Source organism: Raphanus sativus, chromosome 4 (assembly GCF_000801105.2).
Source record: "Raphanus sativus cultivar WK10039 chromosome 4, ASM80110v3, whole genome shotgun sequence".
Lineage (NCBI taxonomy): Eukaryota > Viridiplantae > Streptophyta > Magnoliopsida > Brassicales > Brassicaceae > Raphanus > Raphanus sativus.
Window position 1 is genome coordinate 6216532 of NC_079514.1, and position 19264 is coordinate 6235795.

Genomic DNA, 19264 nt, shown 5'->3' on the forward strand with positions numbered 1-19264 from the left:
TTTCACAAACGATAGAAATTTTGATTATCTTAAAAATGCCACCAGTTTGAGGTCAATCGGGTTATTAGTCAAGAGTTATAATATATTTATTGAAAAGTGGTCGTTTGACGCACGAAGAAGAAACTTAATATCCTAAGACATATGTGGACAATGCACATAAGGTTGTGGAATGTAAACAGACATCCTTGGTTTGTCATAAGACTTCTTTGGAATGTCATAAGACTTCTTTGAAATGTCATGAAACGTCCCTAAACTGTATTTAAACGTCATTACCCTATTTTGGTTTGTTTCGAGCAATTTTAGGAGATTTTGGAGTTACTTAAATTCATAACTGCACAAAACTTTCAGAAATTTCATAAGACTTCTTTGGAATGTCCTGAGACGTTCTTAAACTATATTTGAACGTCATTACTGTATCCACTCGTTTATTTCGAAAAATTTTGGGAGATTTTGGAGTTGTTTAAATGCATAACTGCATAAAATTTTCAGAATTTTCAGAAATTTCAGGGCTTTATGAAATTTATGTGATCGTCATTAACCTGCCTACTGGTACGTTTTAAGCAACTTTGGGACATTTTGAGTTTTTTTGTAATGTATAATTGAACATAATCTTCAAAATTTTATCTATTGATAAAGAACTAGCTATGGTGAAATTGAGCTCATATTTTCAGAAACGGTAGAGATTTTGATTAGCTTTCCAATGCCACCAATTTGAGGTCAATCGGGATTTTCAGTCAAAAGTTTTGATAATTTTACTGAAGAGTGGTCGTTTGACGCACGAAGAGGAAACTTAATATCCTATGCCATCTGTGGACATTGCACATAAGGTTGTGGAAAGTCAACAGATATCTTTGGAATGTCATAAGACTTCTTTGGAATATTATAAGACTTCCTTGGAATGTCCTCAAATGTTCTTAAACTGTACTTGAATGTCATTACCCTATTTTGGTTTGTTTGAAGTAACTTTGGGAGATTTTGAAGTTATTTAAATTCATAACTGCACAAGACTTTTAGAATTTTCAAAAATTTCAGAGTTTTATGAACTTAACAATGCCACCAGCTTGAAGTCAATCGGGGTCATTAGTCAAAAGTTATGATAGTTTTACTTGCACATAAGATTGTGGAATGTCACCAAACATCCTTGGAATGTCATAAGACTTCTTTGGAATGTAATAAGACTTCTTTGGAATGTCATAAGACTTCCTTAGAATGTCCTGAGACGTTCCTAAAATGTATTTGAACGTCATTACTGTATCGACTGGTTTGTTTCGAACGATTTTGGGAGATTTTAAAACTATTCAAATACATAACTGCACAAAATTTTCAGAGTTTTCAAAAATTTCAGAATTTTATGAACTTTATGTGATTGTCATTACCCTGCCCACTGGTACGTATTAAGCAACTTAGGGATATTTAGAGTTTTTTTGTAATGTATAATTGCACATAATCTTCTAATGCCACCAGTTTGAGGTCAATCGGGTCCATGGTCAGGAGTTATAATAATTTTACTGAAAAGTGGTCATTTGACACACAAAGAAGAAACTTAATATCCTAAGACATATGTGGACAATGTACATAAGGTTGTGGAATGTCACCATACATTTTTGGAATGTCATTTGACTTCCTTGGAATGTCATAAGACTTCTTTGAAATGTCCTGAGACGTTCCTAAACTGTATTTGAACGTCATTACTGTATCCACTGGTTAGTTTCGAACAATTTTGGGAGATTTTGGAGTTATTTAAAAACATAACTGCCACAAAATTTTCAGAATTTTCAGGAATTTTGAGTTTACGAACTTAACAATGCCACCAGTTTGAGGTCAATCGGGGTCCTTAGTCAAGAGTTATGATAGTTTTACTGATGAGTGGTCGTTTAACGCACGAAGAAGAAATTTAATATATTAAAACATATGTGGACATTGCACATAAGGTTGTGGAATGTCACCAAAAATCCTTGGAATGTCATAAGACTTCTTTGGAATGTCATAGACTTCCTTGGAATGTCCATAGACGTTCCTAAATTATATTTGAACATCATTACTGTATCCACTAGTTTGTTTCAAACAATTTTGGGAGATTTCAGAGTTATTTAAATACATAACTGCACAAAATTTTTAAAATTTTTAGAAATTTCAAGGTTTTATGAACTTTATGTGATCGTCATTACCCTGCCCACTGGTATGTTTTTAGCAACTTTGGGAGATTTTGAAATTTTTTGTAATATTTAATTGCACATAATCTTCAAAATTTTATCTATTGATAGAGAACTAGCTATAGTGAAATTGTGCTCATCTTTTCAGAAACGATAGAGATTTTTATTAGCTTTCCAATGCCACCAGTTTGAGGTCAACCGGGGTTCTTAGTCAAAAGTTTTGATAATTTTATTGAAGAGTATTCGTTTGATGCACGAAGAGGAAACTTAATATCATAAGCCATCTGTGGATATTGCACCCAAGGTTGTGGAATATAAGCAGACATCCTTGGAATACCATAAGACTTCTTTGGAATATCATAAGACTTCCTTGGAATGTCATGAGACGTTCTTAAATTGTATTTAAACTTCATTACCATGTTTTGGTTTTTTCGAGCAATTTTGGGAGATTTTGGATTTATTCATAACTGCACAAAACTTTCAGAAATTTCATAAGACTTCTTTGGAATGTCATAAGACTTTTTTGGAATGTCATAAGACTTCTTTGGAATGTCATAAGACTTCCTTGGAATGTCCTGAGACGTTCCAAAAATGTATTTGAACTTCTTTACTGTATCCATTAGTTTTGTTTTGAATAATTTTGGGAGATTTTGGAGTTATTTAAATACATAACTGCACAAAATTTTCAGAATTTTTCAAAAATTTCGGAATTTTATGAACTTTATGTGATCATCATTACCGTGCCCACTGGTATGTTTTAAGCAACTTTGGGAGATTTTGAGTTTTTTATGGAATGTATAATTGCACATAATCTTCAAATTTTTTATCTATTGATCTAGAACTAGATAGCGGTGAAATTGACCTCATCTTTTCATAAATGGCAGAGATTTTGATTAGCTTTCCAATGCCACCAGTTTGAGGTCAATCGTGGTTCTTAGTCAAAAGTTTTGATAGTTTTACTGAAAAGTGGTCGTTTGACGCACAAAGAGGAAACTTAATAGCCTAAGACATTTTTGGACATTGCACATAAGGCTGTGGAATGTCATCAGACATCTTTGGAATGTCATATGAGTTCCTTGGAATATTCTGAGACGTTCCTAAACTGTATTTAAACGTAATTATCCTATCCGCTAGTTTGTTTCGAGCAATTTTGGGAGATTTTGGAGTTATTTAAATGCATAACTACACAGAATCTTAAGAATTTTATCTATTGATAGAAAACAAGCTATGGTGATTTTGAGCTCATCTTTTCACAAACGATAGAGATTTTAATTATCTTAACAATGCCACCAGTTTGAGGTCAATCGGGTTCTTAGTCAAGAGTTATAATAATTTTACTGAAAAGTGGTCGTTTGACGCACGAAGAAGAAACTTAATATCCTAAGACATATGTGGACAATGCACATAAGGTTGTGGAATGTAAACAGACATCCTTGGAATGTCATAAGACTTCTTTGGAATGTCATAAGACTTCCTTGGAATGTCATGAAACGTCCCTAAACTGTATTTAAACGTCATTACCCTATTTTGGTTTGTTTCGAGTAATTTTAGGAGATTTCGGAGTTATTTAAATTCATAACTGCACAAAACTTACACATTTTCATAAGATTTCTTTGGAATGTCATAAGACTTCTTTGGAATGTCATAAGACTTCTTTGGAATGTCCTCAGACGTTCTTAAACTATATTTGAACGTCATTACTGTATCCACTCGTTTATTTCGAAAAATTTTGGGAGATTTTGGTGTTGTTTAAATACATAACTGCATAAAATTTTCAGAATTTTCAGAAATTTCAGACTTTTATGAAATTTATGTGATCGTCATTAACCTGCCCACTGGTACGTTTTGAGCAACTTTGGGACATTTTGAGGTTTTTTGTAATGTATAATTGAACATAATCTTCAAAATTTTATCTATTGATAAAGAACTAGCTATGGTGAAATTGAGCTCATCTTTTCAGAAACGGTAGAGATTTTGATTAGCTTTCCAATGCCACCAATTTGAGGTCAATCGGGATTTTTAGTCAAAAGTTTTGATAATTTTACTGAAGAGTGGTCGTTTGACGCACGAAGAGGAAACTTAATATCCTAAGCCATCTGTGGACATTGCACATAAGGTTGTGGAAAGTCAACAGACGTCCTTGGAATGTCATAAGACTTCTTTGGAATATTATAAGACTTCCTAGAAATGTCCTCAAATGTTCTTAAACTGTATTTGAATGTCATTACCCTATTTTGGTTTGTTTGGAGCAATTTTGGAAGATTTTGAAGTTATTTAAATTCATAACTGCACAAAACTTTAAGAATTTTCAGAAATTTCAGAGTTTTATGAACTTAACAATGCCACCAGTTTGAAGTCAATCGGGGTCCTTAGTCAAAAGTTATGATAGTTTTACTTGCACATAAGATTGTGGAATGTCACCAAACATCATTGGAATGTCATAAGACTTATTTGGAATGTAATAATACTTCTTTGGAATGTCATAAAACTTCCTTAGAATGTCCTGAGACGTTCCTAAAATGTATTTGAACGTCATTACTGTATCGACTGGTTGTTTCGAACGATTTTGGGAGATTTTAAAGCTATTTAAATACATAACTGCACAAAATTTTCAGAGTTTTCAGAAATTTCAGAGTTTTATGAACTTTATGTGATTGTCATTACCCTGCCCACTGGTACGTATTAAGCAACTTAGGGATATTTAGAGTTTTTTTGTAATGTATAATTGCACATAATCTTCTAATGCCACCAGTTTGAGGTCAATCGGGTCCATAGTCAAGAGTTATAATAATTTTACTGAAAAGTGGTCATTTGACACACAAAGAAGAAACTTAATATCCTAAGACATATAATGTCACCATACATCTTTGGAATGTCATTTGACTTCCTTGGAATGTCATAAGACTTCTTTGAAATGTCATGAGACGTTCCTAAACTGTATTTGAACGTCATTACTGTATCCACTGGTTAGTTTCGAACAATTTTGGGAGATTTTGGAGTTATTTAAAAACATAACTGCACAAAATTTTCAGAATTTTCAAGAATTTTTGAGTTTTACGAACTTAACAATGCCACCAGTTTGAAGTCAATCGGGGTCCTTAGTCAAGAGTTATGATAGTTTTACTGAAGAGTGGTCGTTTAACGCACGAAGAAGAAATTTAATATATTAAAACATATGTGAACATTGCACATAAGGTTGTGGAATGTCACCAAACATCCTTGGAATGTCATAAGACTTCTTTGGAATGTCATAAGACTTCCTTGGAATGTCCATAGACGTTCCTAAATTATATTTGAACATCATTACTGTATCCACTAGTTTGTTTCGAACAATTTTGGGAGATTTTGGAGTTATTTAAATACATAACTGCACAAAATTTTCAAAATTTTTAGAAATTTCAAGGTTTTATGAACTTTATGAGATCGTCATTACCCTGCCCACTGGTATGTTTTTAGCAACTTTAGGCGATTTTGAATTTTTTTGTAATATATAATTGCACATAATCTTCAAAATTTTATCTATTGATAGAGAACTAGCTATAGTGAAATTGTGCTCATTTTTCAGAAACAGTAGAGATTTTTATTAGCTTTCCAATGCCACCAGTTTGAGGTCAACCGGGTTCTTAGTCAAAAGTTTTGATAATTTTATTGAAGAGTATACGTTTAACGCACGAAGAGGAAACTTAATATCATAAGCCATCTGTGGATATTGCACCTAAGGTTGTGGAATGTAAGCACACATCATTGGAATGTAAGCAGACATCCTTGGAATGTCATAAGACTTCTTTGGAATGTCATAAGACTTCCTTGGAATGTCATGAGACGTTCTTAAATTGTATTTAAACTTCATTACCCTATTTTGGTTTTTTTCGAGCAATTTTGGGAGATTTTGGAGTTATTCATAACTGCACAAAACTTTCAGAAATTTCATAAGACTTCTTTGGAATGTCATAAGACTTCTTTGGAATGTCATAAGACTTCCTTGGAATGTCATAAGACTTCCTTGGAATGTCCTGAGACGTTCCTAAAATGTATTTGAACTTCTTTACGTTTGTTTTGAACAATTTTGGGAGATTTTGGAGTTATTTAAATACATAACTGCACAAAATTTTCAGAATTTTTCAAAAATTTCAGAGTTTTATGAACTTTATGTGATCATCATTACCGTGCCCACTGGTACGTTTTAAGTAACTTTGGGAGATTTTGAGTTTTTTTATGGAATGTATAATTGCACATAATCTTCAAAATTTTTATCTATTGATATTGAACTAGATAGCAGTGAAATTGACCTCATCTTTTCATAAATGGCAGAGATTTTGATTAGCTCTCAGTTAAGGAAGGGTAGTGATCCGGCGATGCCTTGCATCTCTAATTGCTATTGAATTAATGTTGTAGTGAAAACTGTAGTTTATAAAGTAAGGCACAGTAGTACATTTTTAAGTTACCATTATATTGGGTCACAACAGTGAGCCCAAGTTGGAAAGAACTCAGTGAGTATTTTTTTGTTTTAATATATATCTTATTTTACTATGTATATATTTATATATACTAGCTATGGTGAAATTGAGCTCATCTTTTCATAAACGATAGAGATTTTGATTAGCTTTCTAATGCCACCAGTTTGAGGTCAATCGGGGTTTTTAGTCAAAAGTTATGATAGTTTTACTGAAGAGTGGTCGTTTCACGCACGAAGAGGAAACTTAATATCCTAAAACATCTGTGGACATTGCACATAAGGTTGTGGAATATCATCAGACATCCTTGGAATGTCATAAGACTTCTTTGAAATGTCATATGAGTTCCTTGGAATGTCATATGAGTTCCTTGGAATATTCTGAGACGTTCCTAAACTATATTTAAACGTCTTTACCCTATCCACTGGTTTGTTTCGAGCAATTTTGGGAGATTTTGGAGTTATTTAAATGCATAACTACACAGAATCTTAAGAATTTTATCTATTGATAGAGAACAAGCCATGGTGATTTTGAGCTCATCTTTTCACAAACGATAGAGATTTTTATTATCTTAACAATGCCACCAGTTTGAGGTCAATCGGGTTCTTAATCAAGAGTTATAATAATTTTACTGAAAAGTGGTCGTTTGACGCACGAAGAAGAAACTTAATATCCTAAGACATATGTGGACAATGCACATAAGGTTGTGGAATGTAAACAGACATCCTTGGAATGTCATAAGACTTCTTTTGAATGTCATAAGACTTCTTTGGAATGTCATGAAACGTCTATAAAATGTATTTAAACGTCATTACCCTATTTTGGTTTGTTTCGAGCAATTTTAGGAGATTTTGAAGTTATTTAAATTCATAACTGCATAAAACTTTCAGAAATTTCATAAGACTTATTTGGAATGTCATAAGACTTCTTTGGAATGTCATGAGACGTTCTTAAACTATATTTGAACGTCATTACTGTATCCACTCGTTTATTTCGAAAAAATTTGGGAGATTTTGGAGTTGTTTAAATACATATCTGCATAAAATTTTCAGAATTTTCAGAAATTTGAGAGCTTTATGAACTTTATGTGATCGTCATTACCTTGCCTTCTGGTACATTTTACGCAACTTTGAGAGATTTTGAGTTTTTTTTGTAATGTATAATTGAACATAATATTCAAAATTTTATCTATTGATAAAGAACTAACTATGGTGAAATTGAGCTCATCTTTTCAGAAACGGTAGAGATTTTGATTAGATTTCCAATGCCACCAGTTTGAGGTCAATCCTAAGCCATCTGTGGACATTGCACATAAGGTTGTGGAAAGTCAACATACATCTTTGGAATGTCATAAGAATTCTTTGGAATGTCATAAGATTTCTATCAATAGATAAAATTTTGAAAATTATGTGCAATTATATATTACAAAAAAATTCAAAATCTCGTAAAGTTGCTAAAAACGTACCAGTGGGCAGGGTAATGACGATCACATAAAGTTCATAAAATCCTGAAATTTCTAAAAATTCTGAAAATTTTATGTAGTATGTATTTAAATAACTCCAAAATCTCCCAAAATTGTTCGAAACAAACCATTGGATACAGTAATGACGTTCAAATATAATTTAGGAACGTCTATGGACATTCCAAAGAAGTCTTATGACATTCCAAAGAATTCTTATGACATTCTAAAGATGTCTGGTGATATTCCACAACCTTATGTGCAATGTCCACATATGTTTTAATATATTAAATTTCTTCTTCGTGCGTTAAACGGCCACTCTTCAATAAAACTATCATAACTTTTGACCTCAAATTGGTGGCATTGTTAAGTTCATAAAACTCAAAAATTTCTGAAAATTCTGAAAATTTTGTGCAGTTATGTTTTTAAATAACTCCAAAATTTCCCAAAATTGTTCGAAACAAACCAGTGGATACAGTAATGACGTTCAAATACAGTTTAGGAACGTCTGAGGACATTTCAAGAAAGTCTTATGACATTCCAAGAAGTCTTATAACATTCTTTAAGATGTCTGGTGACATTCCACAACCTTATGTGCATTGTCCACATATGTCTTAGAATATTAAGTTTCTTTTTCGTGCGTCAAACGACCACTTTTCAGTAAAATTATTATAAATCTTGACTAAGGACGCGATTGACCTTAACCTGGGGGCATTGTTAAGATAATCAAAATCTCTACCGTTTGTGAAAAGATGAGCGCAAAATCACCATAGCTAGTTCTCTATCAATAGATAAAATTCTGAAGATTATGTGTAGTTATGCATTTAAATAACTCCAAAATCTCCCAAAATTGCTCAAAACAAACTAGTGGATAGGGTAATGACGTTTAAATACAGTTTAGGAACGTCTTAGAACATTTCAAGGAACTCTTATGACATTCCAAAGAAGTCTTATGACATTCCAAGGATGTCTGATGATATTCCACAACCTTATGTGCAATACCCACAGATGTTTTAGGATATTAAGTTTCCTCTTCGTGCGTGAAACGACCATTCTTCAGTAAAACTATCATAACTTTTGACTAAAAACCCCGATTGACCTCAAACTGGTGGCATTAGAAAGCTAATCAAAATCTCTATCGTTTATGAAAAGATGAGCTCAATTTCACCATAGCTAGTATATATAAATATATACATAGTAAAATATGATATATATTAAGACAAAAAATACTCACTGAATTCTTTCCAACTTGGGCTCACTGTTGTGACCCAATATAATGGTAGCTTAAAAATGTACTACTGTGCCTTACTTTATAAACTACAGTTTTCACTACCACATTAATTCAATAGCAATTAGAGATGCAAGGCATCGCCCGATCACTACCCTTCCTTAACTGAGAGTACGACTTACTCTCAAAACTCCATCCAAGATCAAGACACTTGGCTCTAGCCTCCTTGTCCCTTGCAACACGACCGGATTAATCATCAGACCAAAAACCTTTTTTGAATCAATCTTGAACAGAGTCTTGGGAAGTTCCACACCGTTCACGACCGGTACGTTAGACACTATGTAAACCGTTTAAGCTAAGTATGTCGAGAGTTGTGTCTTCCCTGTCCTTGAGACACCTACAAGAACAATGTCTCCGTTTTCAAGATTGTCAGGCAAGGCACCCTCGTCGTATTTGATCCTGAACTGATCATTTCTTCGATTCTTTTGAAGTAGTCTTTTGAGAGATGAATTTGTAACGCCACGTGAAAGACCGGAGGAATTAGCTCCTAAGTGAGAGGAGATTGCGTCTGTCATTGGTCCTAGCATGTCTGTGAAAGGATACTCCATGGCTTGCAAGCTCTCATGGCTGCTCTCGCCATTGATGGATCAGTTAATGTGTACATATCAATTTTAAAAATTATATATCCGATAAACAAAAAAAATTCTTTAATGTCTGCTTGATGTTTATTACAAATACAACTTTGGCTTTATCAAATTCGTTTGTCATTACTTCAATACACAATTAACCGAATGAAGCTTTGATTTTATAATTGATCTTTGTAGAATTAAGATAAACAGTTGATCTAGAATATGATAATTATTAAGAAAAATCAACAAAATAATTAAACGGAAAAAATCAAACCTTAACAGCAAAATATCATAAAAACATCTAAAAGTAAATTAAAAAAAAAACTGAGTGTATAAATCAGTAGAGATGATTAGTGAACCTAGGAAGGCCAACTTTATAACCAAGCTTCTTAACATCTTCTTGAACTTGTTGTCTGAATTCTCTGAAGCTGAAATTTCTATAAGCAGGACAATCACCTGAACACTCAATAATAGCGTCGTATGATGGACATAGAAAATACGCCGTTGAAAATCTCTCCACCATTGGATTTGTCATCACACGGTGTTCCACGCTTTTGTACATCCCATTGCTCCATGCCTACCAAAAGCACATATCATAATCAAACATGACTAAGAACTCTTAAAGCAATGTACCATAACGTAACTAAATGTGACTAATTAAGAACTCTTTAAAACCTTAGTTACCTGAAATAAGTCGCCAATATTGATAATTAGAGCATGCGGGTTAGGTTTAACGGCGATCCATTTATTGTCTTTAATGAGTTGGAGTCCTCCGACTTGGTCTTGATACAAGATTGTGAGGAAATCACTGTCCGTGTGAGGCATTAAACCGTACACCTCTGATGGTTTTGGACAAGGTGGATAACGGTTCATCCTTAGATAACATGTGTTTCTTACACATTTTTCTTTGAAGAAATTTGATTTTCTTCCTGATTTTTCTGCAAGAATCTCTGCCAAAGTGTATGCTAGAGCCTCTGATTCTGAAGCAAATTTCTCCATTGTTGAGCTGTGATATAAAAAGACAATATTATGACATGAACCATATTATAATTAAGGAGAATTATATATATTAGAGTCATAACAAGTCATGTTTAATTTTGTGGAATACTTCGAAATGGAAAATCATAAAAGTGAAACATTTGCGAAAACCATGTATTGTTGATTTCTTTTACAGCCAAATTATTGAACGACAAAAGACAAAGACTGAGAAACTATGAACTGAAGTTATAATAACAAAGTATATTTAGATCATTAGATGAACTTATCACTAAATAGTTGTCGCTAAATAATTAACATGACTCTAATATATATTTATCACATAAAAACTGTAAAATCATTTAGTGACGTAAAACTTTCTAAACATTTGTTCAAAAAAAAAACTATCTTAACATTTCAAAGTTTATTTGTAAATATATATTTCTCATACAAAAAAATATATAAGTTAAGAAACAATATCCATCTTTAGAACAGATAAAAATTTAATAAATTCTATAATACATTTAAATCAAAATAAAATGTCAACATACTTAATTTCCTATTTATAAAAACTATAACATAAAAAGAAATTCCGCTTCTACAAAGAACCAAAATCTAGTTTTCTATCAAAAACAAAGTATAATTATTTTTGTTTTGCATAAGAAATATAATGAGTTAATGTTTACAAAATAATTCCGAGTTGTTGGTGCAGCAAAATAGCAGGCCATTTTTCGAAATAAGCAATGATAGCACATGTTACAGAATTTGAAGTTGATGAAATTCTTAGGCTTACGAGGAGTCAAAGAATAGAAACCAACATAATACCTAGCTAGGGCTTAATTACTTAACTATGCTAAGATTGCGTCTATATTTTCTTATCTTTTAAAAAGCACTACTAATATTTATTTATACATTGTATTTCACATGCCAACTTGATATATAGAAACTAGACATATAAAAATAGTACTCAAACGAGAGAACACAGAAACGCATGAGAGATGGAGAATAAATCTTTGACCGAATGCCCAATAACTTTATTTTTGTAGGATTTTCTTTAGTTAATGGGCGCCAAACAACACTAATTAAATATAAATGACAATACTCTATTATATCCTTCAAAACCGTCAAATCTTATATATTAAAATAAAAATCACAATCTCAATTTATGTGTGATTTTTTAAAAACGAAATCTTCATTAAAAATCAATTATCACTTATTTATTATTAAGAATATGGTTTAATAATATATCACTCTTAACATAACCATCGACTCTTACAAAACTGGATTGATTAACAAACTGATATTTGATTCCCTATTATTATTTGAATCTTTATTAAATGTAATCCTATTATTTTAATTCTAAATATTTGATTTTCTTTATTTTACCATTCTAAATATTTATGTATACAAAATGAAAATCAACAGTTCCACACGATTTTGCGTATCAAAATCTAGTATTGAATTAAAATTGGAGTGTTCGTCTCCCGTACTCCGAATATTTGACTATTTAATAATTTTTTCTCTGAAGATTATGTTACTAATAGTCAAACACTTACATTAATCAAACATTTTATCATATGTAGTCATTATCAATCCAAGAAACACTAGCTAGATAGTCTCTAGCTGATGTTGTGTAAGTGTAACTTTTTCCCATCTTGGAACTGAAAAATACTTCATTAATTTTCAAAACAAAATTGACATTGTTTAAAATAAGTAGATTAATTATTCAGTAAAAATATGTGTACCTGAGGGTAGTGAAATCCTTGTCGTCCGAAATATCTGTCATGGGAACATGAAATGCTTCCGACCAAGAAAGCTGCCGGAGACAAGTGGCTGACGGAGTTCCCCACCGGTAACTCCCCGCGGAGAACCTCTCCGACTTACTTTTCTTGTCAAAGGGTTCCCTAAATACCCTAATTTGCTCTTGTCTCATCTTCTCCAACACATCCATTGATATTCCATGGTTTATAACTTGGAAAAATCCCCACTCCCTCGAGGCTCTAGCAATCTCTTCCTTACATTTCTCCCTCTCCTTCCCGGCTCCACCGATCAGACGGCTGACGTCAATCACTGGAAGCTCCACCTCTTCCACGACAGCCGTGACAGAAAAGCTAAAGGGTATTTGGGGAACATTGTTTTCTGTGTTTGTGATCTGCTTAAACAAAAGGTTTTTGTATATTTCGTTGAATGGTGGATCCATGAGTATCAAAAGAAATCTATCAAGATGAGTGAAAGTTAGAGATGATTACGATGAAGGTTATCAAAATATGTGTTGTGAAGAGAGACACAATCCTTACATTTATATACACGTCCACCTACCTATATGCATATATTGTGTGTATGAGTGCAATTTGTTCATGTTTTGATTTTAGTATAATCCCATGTTGATAATAAAAAATAACTTTTTGAAAAAGAAAATAAATATTGTTTGCCGCCCATTGACCTTAATTACTTAACACGAGTTGTTGTTTGTTAATGACTAGACAATAATAAGACAATTATATAGTAAGCACATCTTTTTGCAACGTCTAGATGAGTTGGGTAGCAATTAATTTATATTTGGAATTTTGATACTTATCAAAGTAAAAAAAAAAAATTGAGATTGTTCTGTCATATATTGGTAAGATGGATAATTTGATAGCAATTAAAGGAAAATCGTAGGAAAATATATATGATATGGATTTAATGTCTATATTTGTATAGCATATGGTAGACAAGATACGATAATGGAGATCAATAAATTTGATATTACTAGAATAAATTAAGATGGTGCTGTCTTGAAGAACATGATGCTGTTTCATATTTAAAGGTTTGAATATTTGATTGTCTGGACACCGTCTTTGGTTTCTCATGTTTTTCACTTCCTTCTATGTTGTACAGTTGTTTTTTTAATTCTTTTTTTCTCTTTTATTTTCTTCTTCAAATAATTTTTTATTTTTAGCATAATCAGTTATTAATCAAAAGACTAATCAGTAAGTCTCGCTTCATTGGATAAGACCAACTAATTTAAAAACATTAGTATGCACTATAATATGCATTAATCATTTAATCTAGAATCTGTAGTTTGAACTCATCCGCCGAAACTTTTGGAAGCTAGAGAAGCTTGGGGACCAAGGGAAAAGGAAGACGACTTTTATTTTGCTTTCTTGCTATATGGCATCGGTGACGGTTACACATTTTATTCTCTATTTTCTGAACTAATTGATCTTTATATGAGATTATATCCCCAACGATAAAATGAAATTTATATCAAATGTTTATCCTGGGGTATGACACGCTTTTAAGGAACCAATCTCTTTCCCTCCAAGAAATCAGAGTATCTAAAGTTAGTCAAAAGTTGTAGACAGTTGGTTACTTAGTCAAAAAGGTCAAAATTTATAGTTTTGTACTTTTATGAAAAATATTTGTTGATCATTTGTGAGATAAAAGTAGATCAATATCAATGGCTAAACCAAAACAATTATGTTTTAATGATGCAATGTAATTTTTAGACACTAAATGTTTTATTTTTAATAATATTTTATACAAAATTGTAAAATTAAGATAAATGAGTAATTTTTATTTTTATAAATAGAGTATGCTACTCATAAAAGATAAAATATTTTTATTTAAAAAGGAAGAATACATTGGATCAGAACAAAAATCTTTTATATGTTCCAAATCTTCAACTTTAAAAGAAAAGTAAGAATACATTAAAGATGATGTCAATGGGAACGGGTCAGCAGCAACACAATTTGAATGTATATTCACTTGCTTACTTTCAGTGTATAAATTAACTTCTCAGTTCTCAGTTGACAAAAAAAAAATTAACTTCTCAGTTCTCACACCAATATGTGTACATATATATATCCGGTTCATTCAGTTATTCTTTTATGTATTATAGTTATCATCCAATAAATTTTCCACAGCATTTCGTTTCTTCTATATAATCATAATTCTCACATAACATTTTCCTTTTTTGCAATTCACTAATATGTGGTTAATCATGATAAAATAAAGGTTTTAGACATTTGATCCAAGAAAAGGTTTTACACAATTGGTTGCTTGCATGATGCATCCATGGAAAGGCAAAAGGAAGAATGGCTGTGGGATTACCGACGTTTTTTTTTCCTGCTTATTTTGTGGCCGCTTTTATTTATCATCCTTATATACATATACACGTAGATAAATGAAGAAAAATAGCAGTTCAAGAAAGTGATGATTTAAGTAAAGCCTGGGAAGGCACTTTGCTGATTAGTCTACATATCATTTTCAGCTATAATTGCTTCATGACTTTAGTTTTAGCGGTTTATCCTAGTCCTACAATATTTGTTTATGGACTTTATATAATTAATTAATTAATACATATAGTATGACGTACAGAGTTACGCCACTAAAACTATTTTGTAGTAGACTAAATTAAAATCTATTGTGTGGTAAGACTTGAGAGGTCCTACACGAGTGAGCAAATAATAAAAATAGGATTATTCCCTTATGTCATATTACTACTGATGATAATCAAGATTTGGACATGCTTTTAGCTGGAAAAATTCTAGATAGCTCAAACAAAACCACAAAATATCACACAATGAAAAAAAATCTTCAAAACATTATTAATTAAAAAGTTTAAATCCATACTCTAATCCCACGTCATAAATATTAGACCTAAATACATACTCTAATCTTTTTGGAACACTTTTTTGATACACTCTAAACCTAGATCTATTTTCTAATCCTATGTTTTAAGCTCATGCACACAGATTAAAAAACATTTAGTTTTATATATTTTCAAATAAAAACATCATTACCAATATATCTTTTTTTTTGAACACAACTTACTTTTCATTACTTCTCAACTTAAAAGATTACAACAGTCCGAGGGAATTATCCATCCTCTTTGATTAAAAAGAAAACTTACAACATTACAAAACAAACGGGATAGTTCTTCATGAGAAGGTGACAGCGAATTCGAGATGAAGCTTGAATGCGTCAATGACATAGCCTTTACGACAGAGTCGAACGGCAGAGAAATAGTCACATATAGTGACGTTGAAAACCAGCCCTCACTAGTGAAGAAGCTGAAACCGAACCTTGATACCAAATTCGGAAAACCATCTCCTTTCATAGAAAAGAGGTAGGGTGGCGAAATCCATTCCTCCATTGAGAAAGATGAATCAAGCACAGATAGAACCACGAACCAACACGGTGAGCTCACCGGAAAATTAATCTTCGCACAAGACAAGTATAGCATTAAACGCAATTCAAAGGCCCCGGTGAATCCACCGGAAATCCTTTGCAATCTAACCACCAACATCAAAACCACAACATCCATTTCACTGGTCCCGGATCCTGATAGGTTAGGCGTAGAGCTAACCAGCTCAATAAAAATAAAAATAACGGGCATGGCCCATGAACAAATACCTGACGGCTTTGACTCTTCCGATAACATCGTCGGAGATTTGCATAGTTGTAGACAGTCGCCGGAGACAGGGGAGATGTCGCCACTTGAGAGGCAGATAGCATCAAGAGAGACGCCAGAGCAGTTGACTCTTTCTGCGAGTTGGATCTCAGTTGCCTCAGTTATTACTTCTCTGCAGTAGCAAAATCTGTCGACAAAGCAGGGGTCTATATCATCAATGGCGGAGAGCGTGGAAGGTGATTGCAGTGGGATGGTATGCGATTTTCGGTGCAGTTCTTTGGCTACCACGCTTTGTCTTACAGATCTGGAACAAGAAGAGAGAGAGTTGCAGTGGTAGAGGACGCAGTGAAACGAGGAGCCGTTTGAAAAGGCTTTCCGGGAATCCCCAGAGAAGCGGACTGCGGCAAGCACAATGAACATGGAGACGTCACTTGAGTCCAAGCTGAACGCCTTCGTCGGAGGAGACAAACGGTCCGACGCAAAGGAGAGACACAGACCAAAAGTAAAACAAAGGAGGCTGACGATGAAGCTAAGAACGAGAAGAGATGAACGGTGACGACGCCGGCAAGCAGAGTCGCCGGCGTCGAGAAATTTCGGTGGTTGCGGCGCCTCGATAATCGGGACAGAGAGAACTCTTATTAGGGCGAACTCTATATTAATATACTCTAAGAACCTCTTACCAATATATCTAACCATACCCCAACCAATAGAAAAATAATCAGGAGAATATTTTCAATAAATTTTGTATTGAAATTCTAAAACGACACTTATTATGAAAAGAAAAGTCTACTCTACAACGCAAACTAATTTGAAACGGAGGGAGCACTAAACTATTAGTTGCATGATTTTAAATTGACTACTAAAAAGTTAACGGTTAAATCATAAACGATTCTCGTTAGTTTTATATTCCCTATGTTTCTAAATATGTGTCACTTTGACATTTTTTCACACAAATTAAAAAAATGATTGGAAATATATGTAATTTGTTATTAATTACACCTCTCTGACCAATAATATTTGAGATAAATAAAATTATTTATAAAATCAATGCAGTTTGCTAATTTTCAGCTAAAATTAAGTATAATTTGCATTAGAATTGTAAAATGACACTTTTTGTAAAACAAGAAAAAAAGTTAGAATGACATGTATTATGAAACAGAGGGAGTATCAATTATCCTCGTCACTAAATTAGAAAAAATTGGAAATCTCTAAATTCAAACCTTAACTTTGAGTGAAGACGATTTCCAACAGAAAATGTAATTTTCTGGTGATATTTGTGTCCGTAGTTGGGCTGGATTCAAATTCAAATCTTAATTCTGTCGTCGCTGAAAATCGTCTTAACTCAAAGTCACTAATTTTACAAGTAAACTATTAGTTGGAAAAAAAAATTGTGGAAGTGATAGTTCAGTATTAAACTTGCTAATTTCAAACAACTGAAAATTTAAATGTCCTTTTTTCATGTCATTGGCCTAAAATATATATCAAAATGCTGATCCCACATTTTCCCAATATATAGTTTATCTATCCAAAGAACGATCTAACGCTAACACCCCTTACACAAAGGAGCAACAAAAAGATATATACCATATAAACTATAGTTTTTTAAAAAAAAAATTGCAAACTCTCATGAATATAAATTTGATATTTGTGTACCTTTAAAACCTACAAACAGCTATAGTCGTGTATGTGTAGCCAACTGAATCAATTGTCGTAAGAGTTCCTAAACAAGCTCATGCAACTAAGGATATTAGAAAATGTAGCCCTTTTTACAAAAAAAAAAAAAAATATTAGAAAATGTAGAGCATGTAGTATTGCTTCTCCAAGTCATTCTAACAGAGTCTAGAAAACCATATGTTCCAATTAATACTGTCGACCTACACTAGGAGTTACTCGGTTATGTCTTGAGAATTGGAGTGATACTGTTGATCTCCAATCAGATTTCTTTTCACATCTCGCTCATAGATCATTACTAATCATCTTGACATGATCCAAATGATGAGTCAATCACAGAACGTCAACATATCATGTGGCACTGGATAACCATTATGAAGCATCCATCTCACTGGAAGTTGTTCAATAGCGATATATCATTATTTTGGTTTCAGGACGCCTTCAAGAATATATCATGAGGAGGGCTGACACGATAGGGAACCGTTAAAACATTTTCTTTTATGAAACTGGAAGAATAACTTATTAATTAGTGACAACACCATGTCGACCATGACTTTGACCTTGCGTCAATTTAATTTTGTGGTACTAGTGAATGAAAAATGTGGAGATGGTTTCTGGTCAATGAAATTAGAAAACAAAAACAAAGCATGTGATGATTAGAACTAGGTCCAACAGACTAACTGTTACCCTGAAGCCTTTGTCGGTTCATACGTGGCGACTACCTTAAAAGCACATGCATTTATTTTCATCAAATAGTTGCACAGAACAATCAGTCAATGACAATTGATGTTTTGCTGCTAGAAAAACAACTCTTCTTGGTACTTGTGCAATAAATTGATCAATCAAATGGCAGCTCTGTTTATGTTGACTTCTAGAATAAGTTCGACGTTCCAGACCACGTGCCAATAGACAGATTTAACAAACTTACTACAGTATAACCTCTTTAAATTAATACTCTATAAATTAATATACACTAAATTTTTTTATAAATTAATATAATTTTATAGTGTCAAATTGAATTTTTGGTTCAACTAATATATCGATAAATTAATAATTTCTATAAATTAATAAAAAATTATAGTTTTGATGTAGTATCAATATTATTAAATTATAGAGGTTTTTCACTGTGTATTTGAATCATAACAAACTAATGTTATTCTATTCACTAAAATATTAAATAATTTCTGCTTTAAAAACGTATATTTTACATTTACCATTTATACATAATCAAAATGCATAAAGAATTTTAAAAATGTATCTCACAAAAAAAATTCTAAAAAATTAATCTTTCAACAGA

The 19264-nt window shown here is 32.4% G+C and overlaps 2 protein-coding genes across 2 annotated transcripts; both read right to left on the reverse strand.

Moving 5' to 3' along the window:
• Positions 1-10083: 10083 nt before the first annotated feature.
• LOC108853115 (gibberellin 2-beta-dioxygenase 8) lies at positions 10084-13153 on the reverse strand. The gene is made up of 3 exons (XM_018626575.2): positions 12644-13153; positions 10608-10929; positions 10084-10500 (listed from the first exon to the last, which is right to left on the reverse strand). Exons 1-3 carry the CDS (start codon positions 13096-13098, stop codon positions 10261-10263), a joined length of 1017 nt encoding a protein of 338 aa, XP_018482077.1. The 5' UTR covers positions 13099-13153; the 3' UTR covers positions 10084-10260.
• Positions 13154-15702: 2549 nt separating this feature from the next.
• Positions 15703-16992, reverse strand: LOC108827594 (uncharacterized). The gene is made up of 2 exons (XM_018601034.2): positions 16299-16992; positions 15703-16177 (listed from the first exon to the last, which is right to left on the reverse strand). The coding sequence occupies exons 1-2, from the start codon at positions 16990-16992 to the stop codon at positions 16128-16130; spliced, it is 744 nt and encodes a 247-aa protein (XP_018456536.2). The 3' UTR covers positions 15703-16127.
• Between the last annotated feature and the right edge of the window lie 2272 nt (positions 16993-19264).

Coding starts and splice junctions, on each gene's coding strand:
- LOC108853115 (XM_018626575.2), bottom strand. CDS start 13,098: ATGGATCCACCATTCAACGAAATATACAAAAACCTTTTGTTTAAGCAG. Junction 10,930..12,643: donor AAGGATTTCACTACCCTCAG/GTACACATATTT, acceptor TTTATATCACAG/CTCAACAATGGAGAAATTTG. Junction 10,501..10,607: donor ATATTGGCGACTTATTTCAG/GTAACTAAGGTT, acceptor TGCTTTTGGTAG/GCATGGAGCAATGGGATGTA.
- LOC108827594 (XM_018601034.2), bottom strand. CDS start 16,992: ATGGTTAGATATATTGGTAAGAGGTTCTTAGAGTATATTAATATAGAG. Junction 16,178..16,298: donor GGAAGAGTCAAAGCCGTCAG/GTATTTGTTCAT, acceptor GTTGGTGGTTAG/ATTGCAAAGGATTTCCGGTG.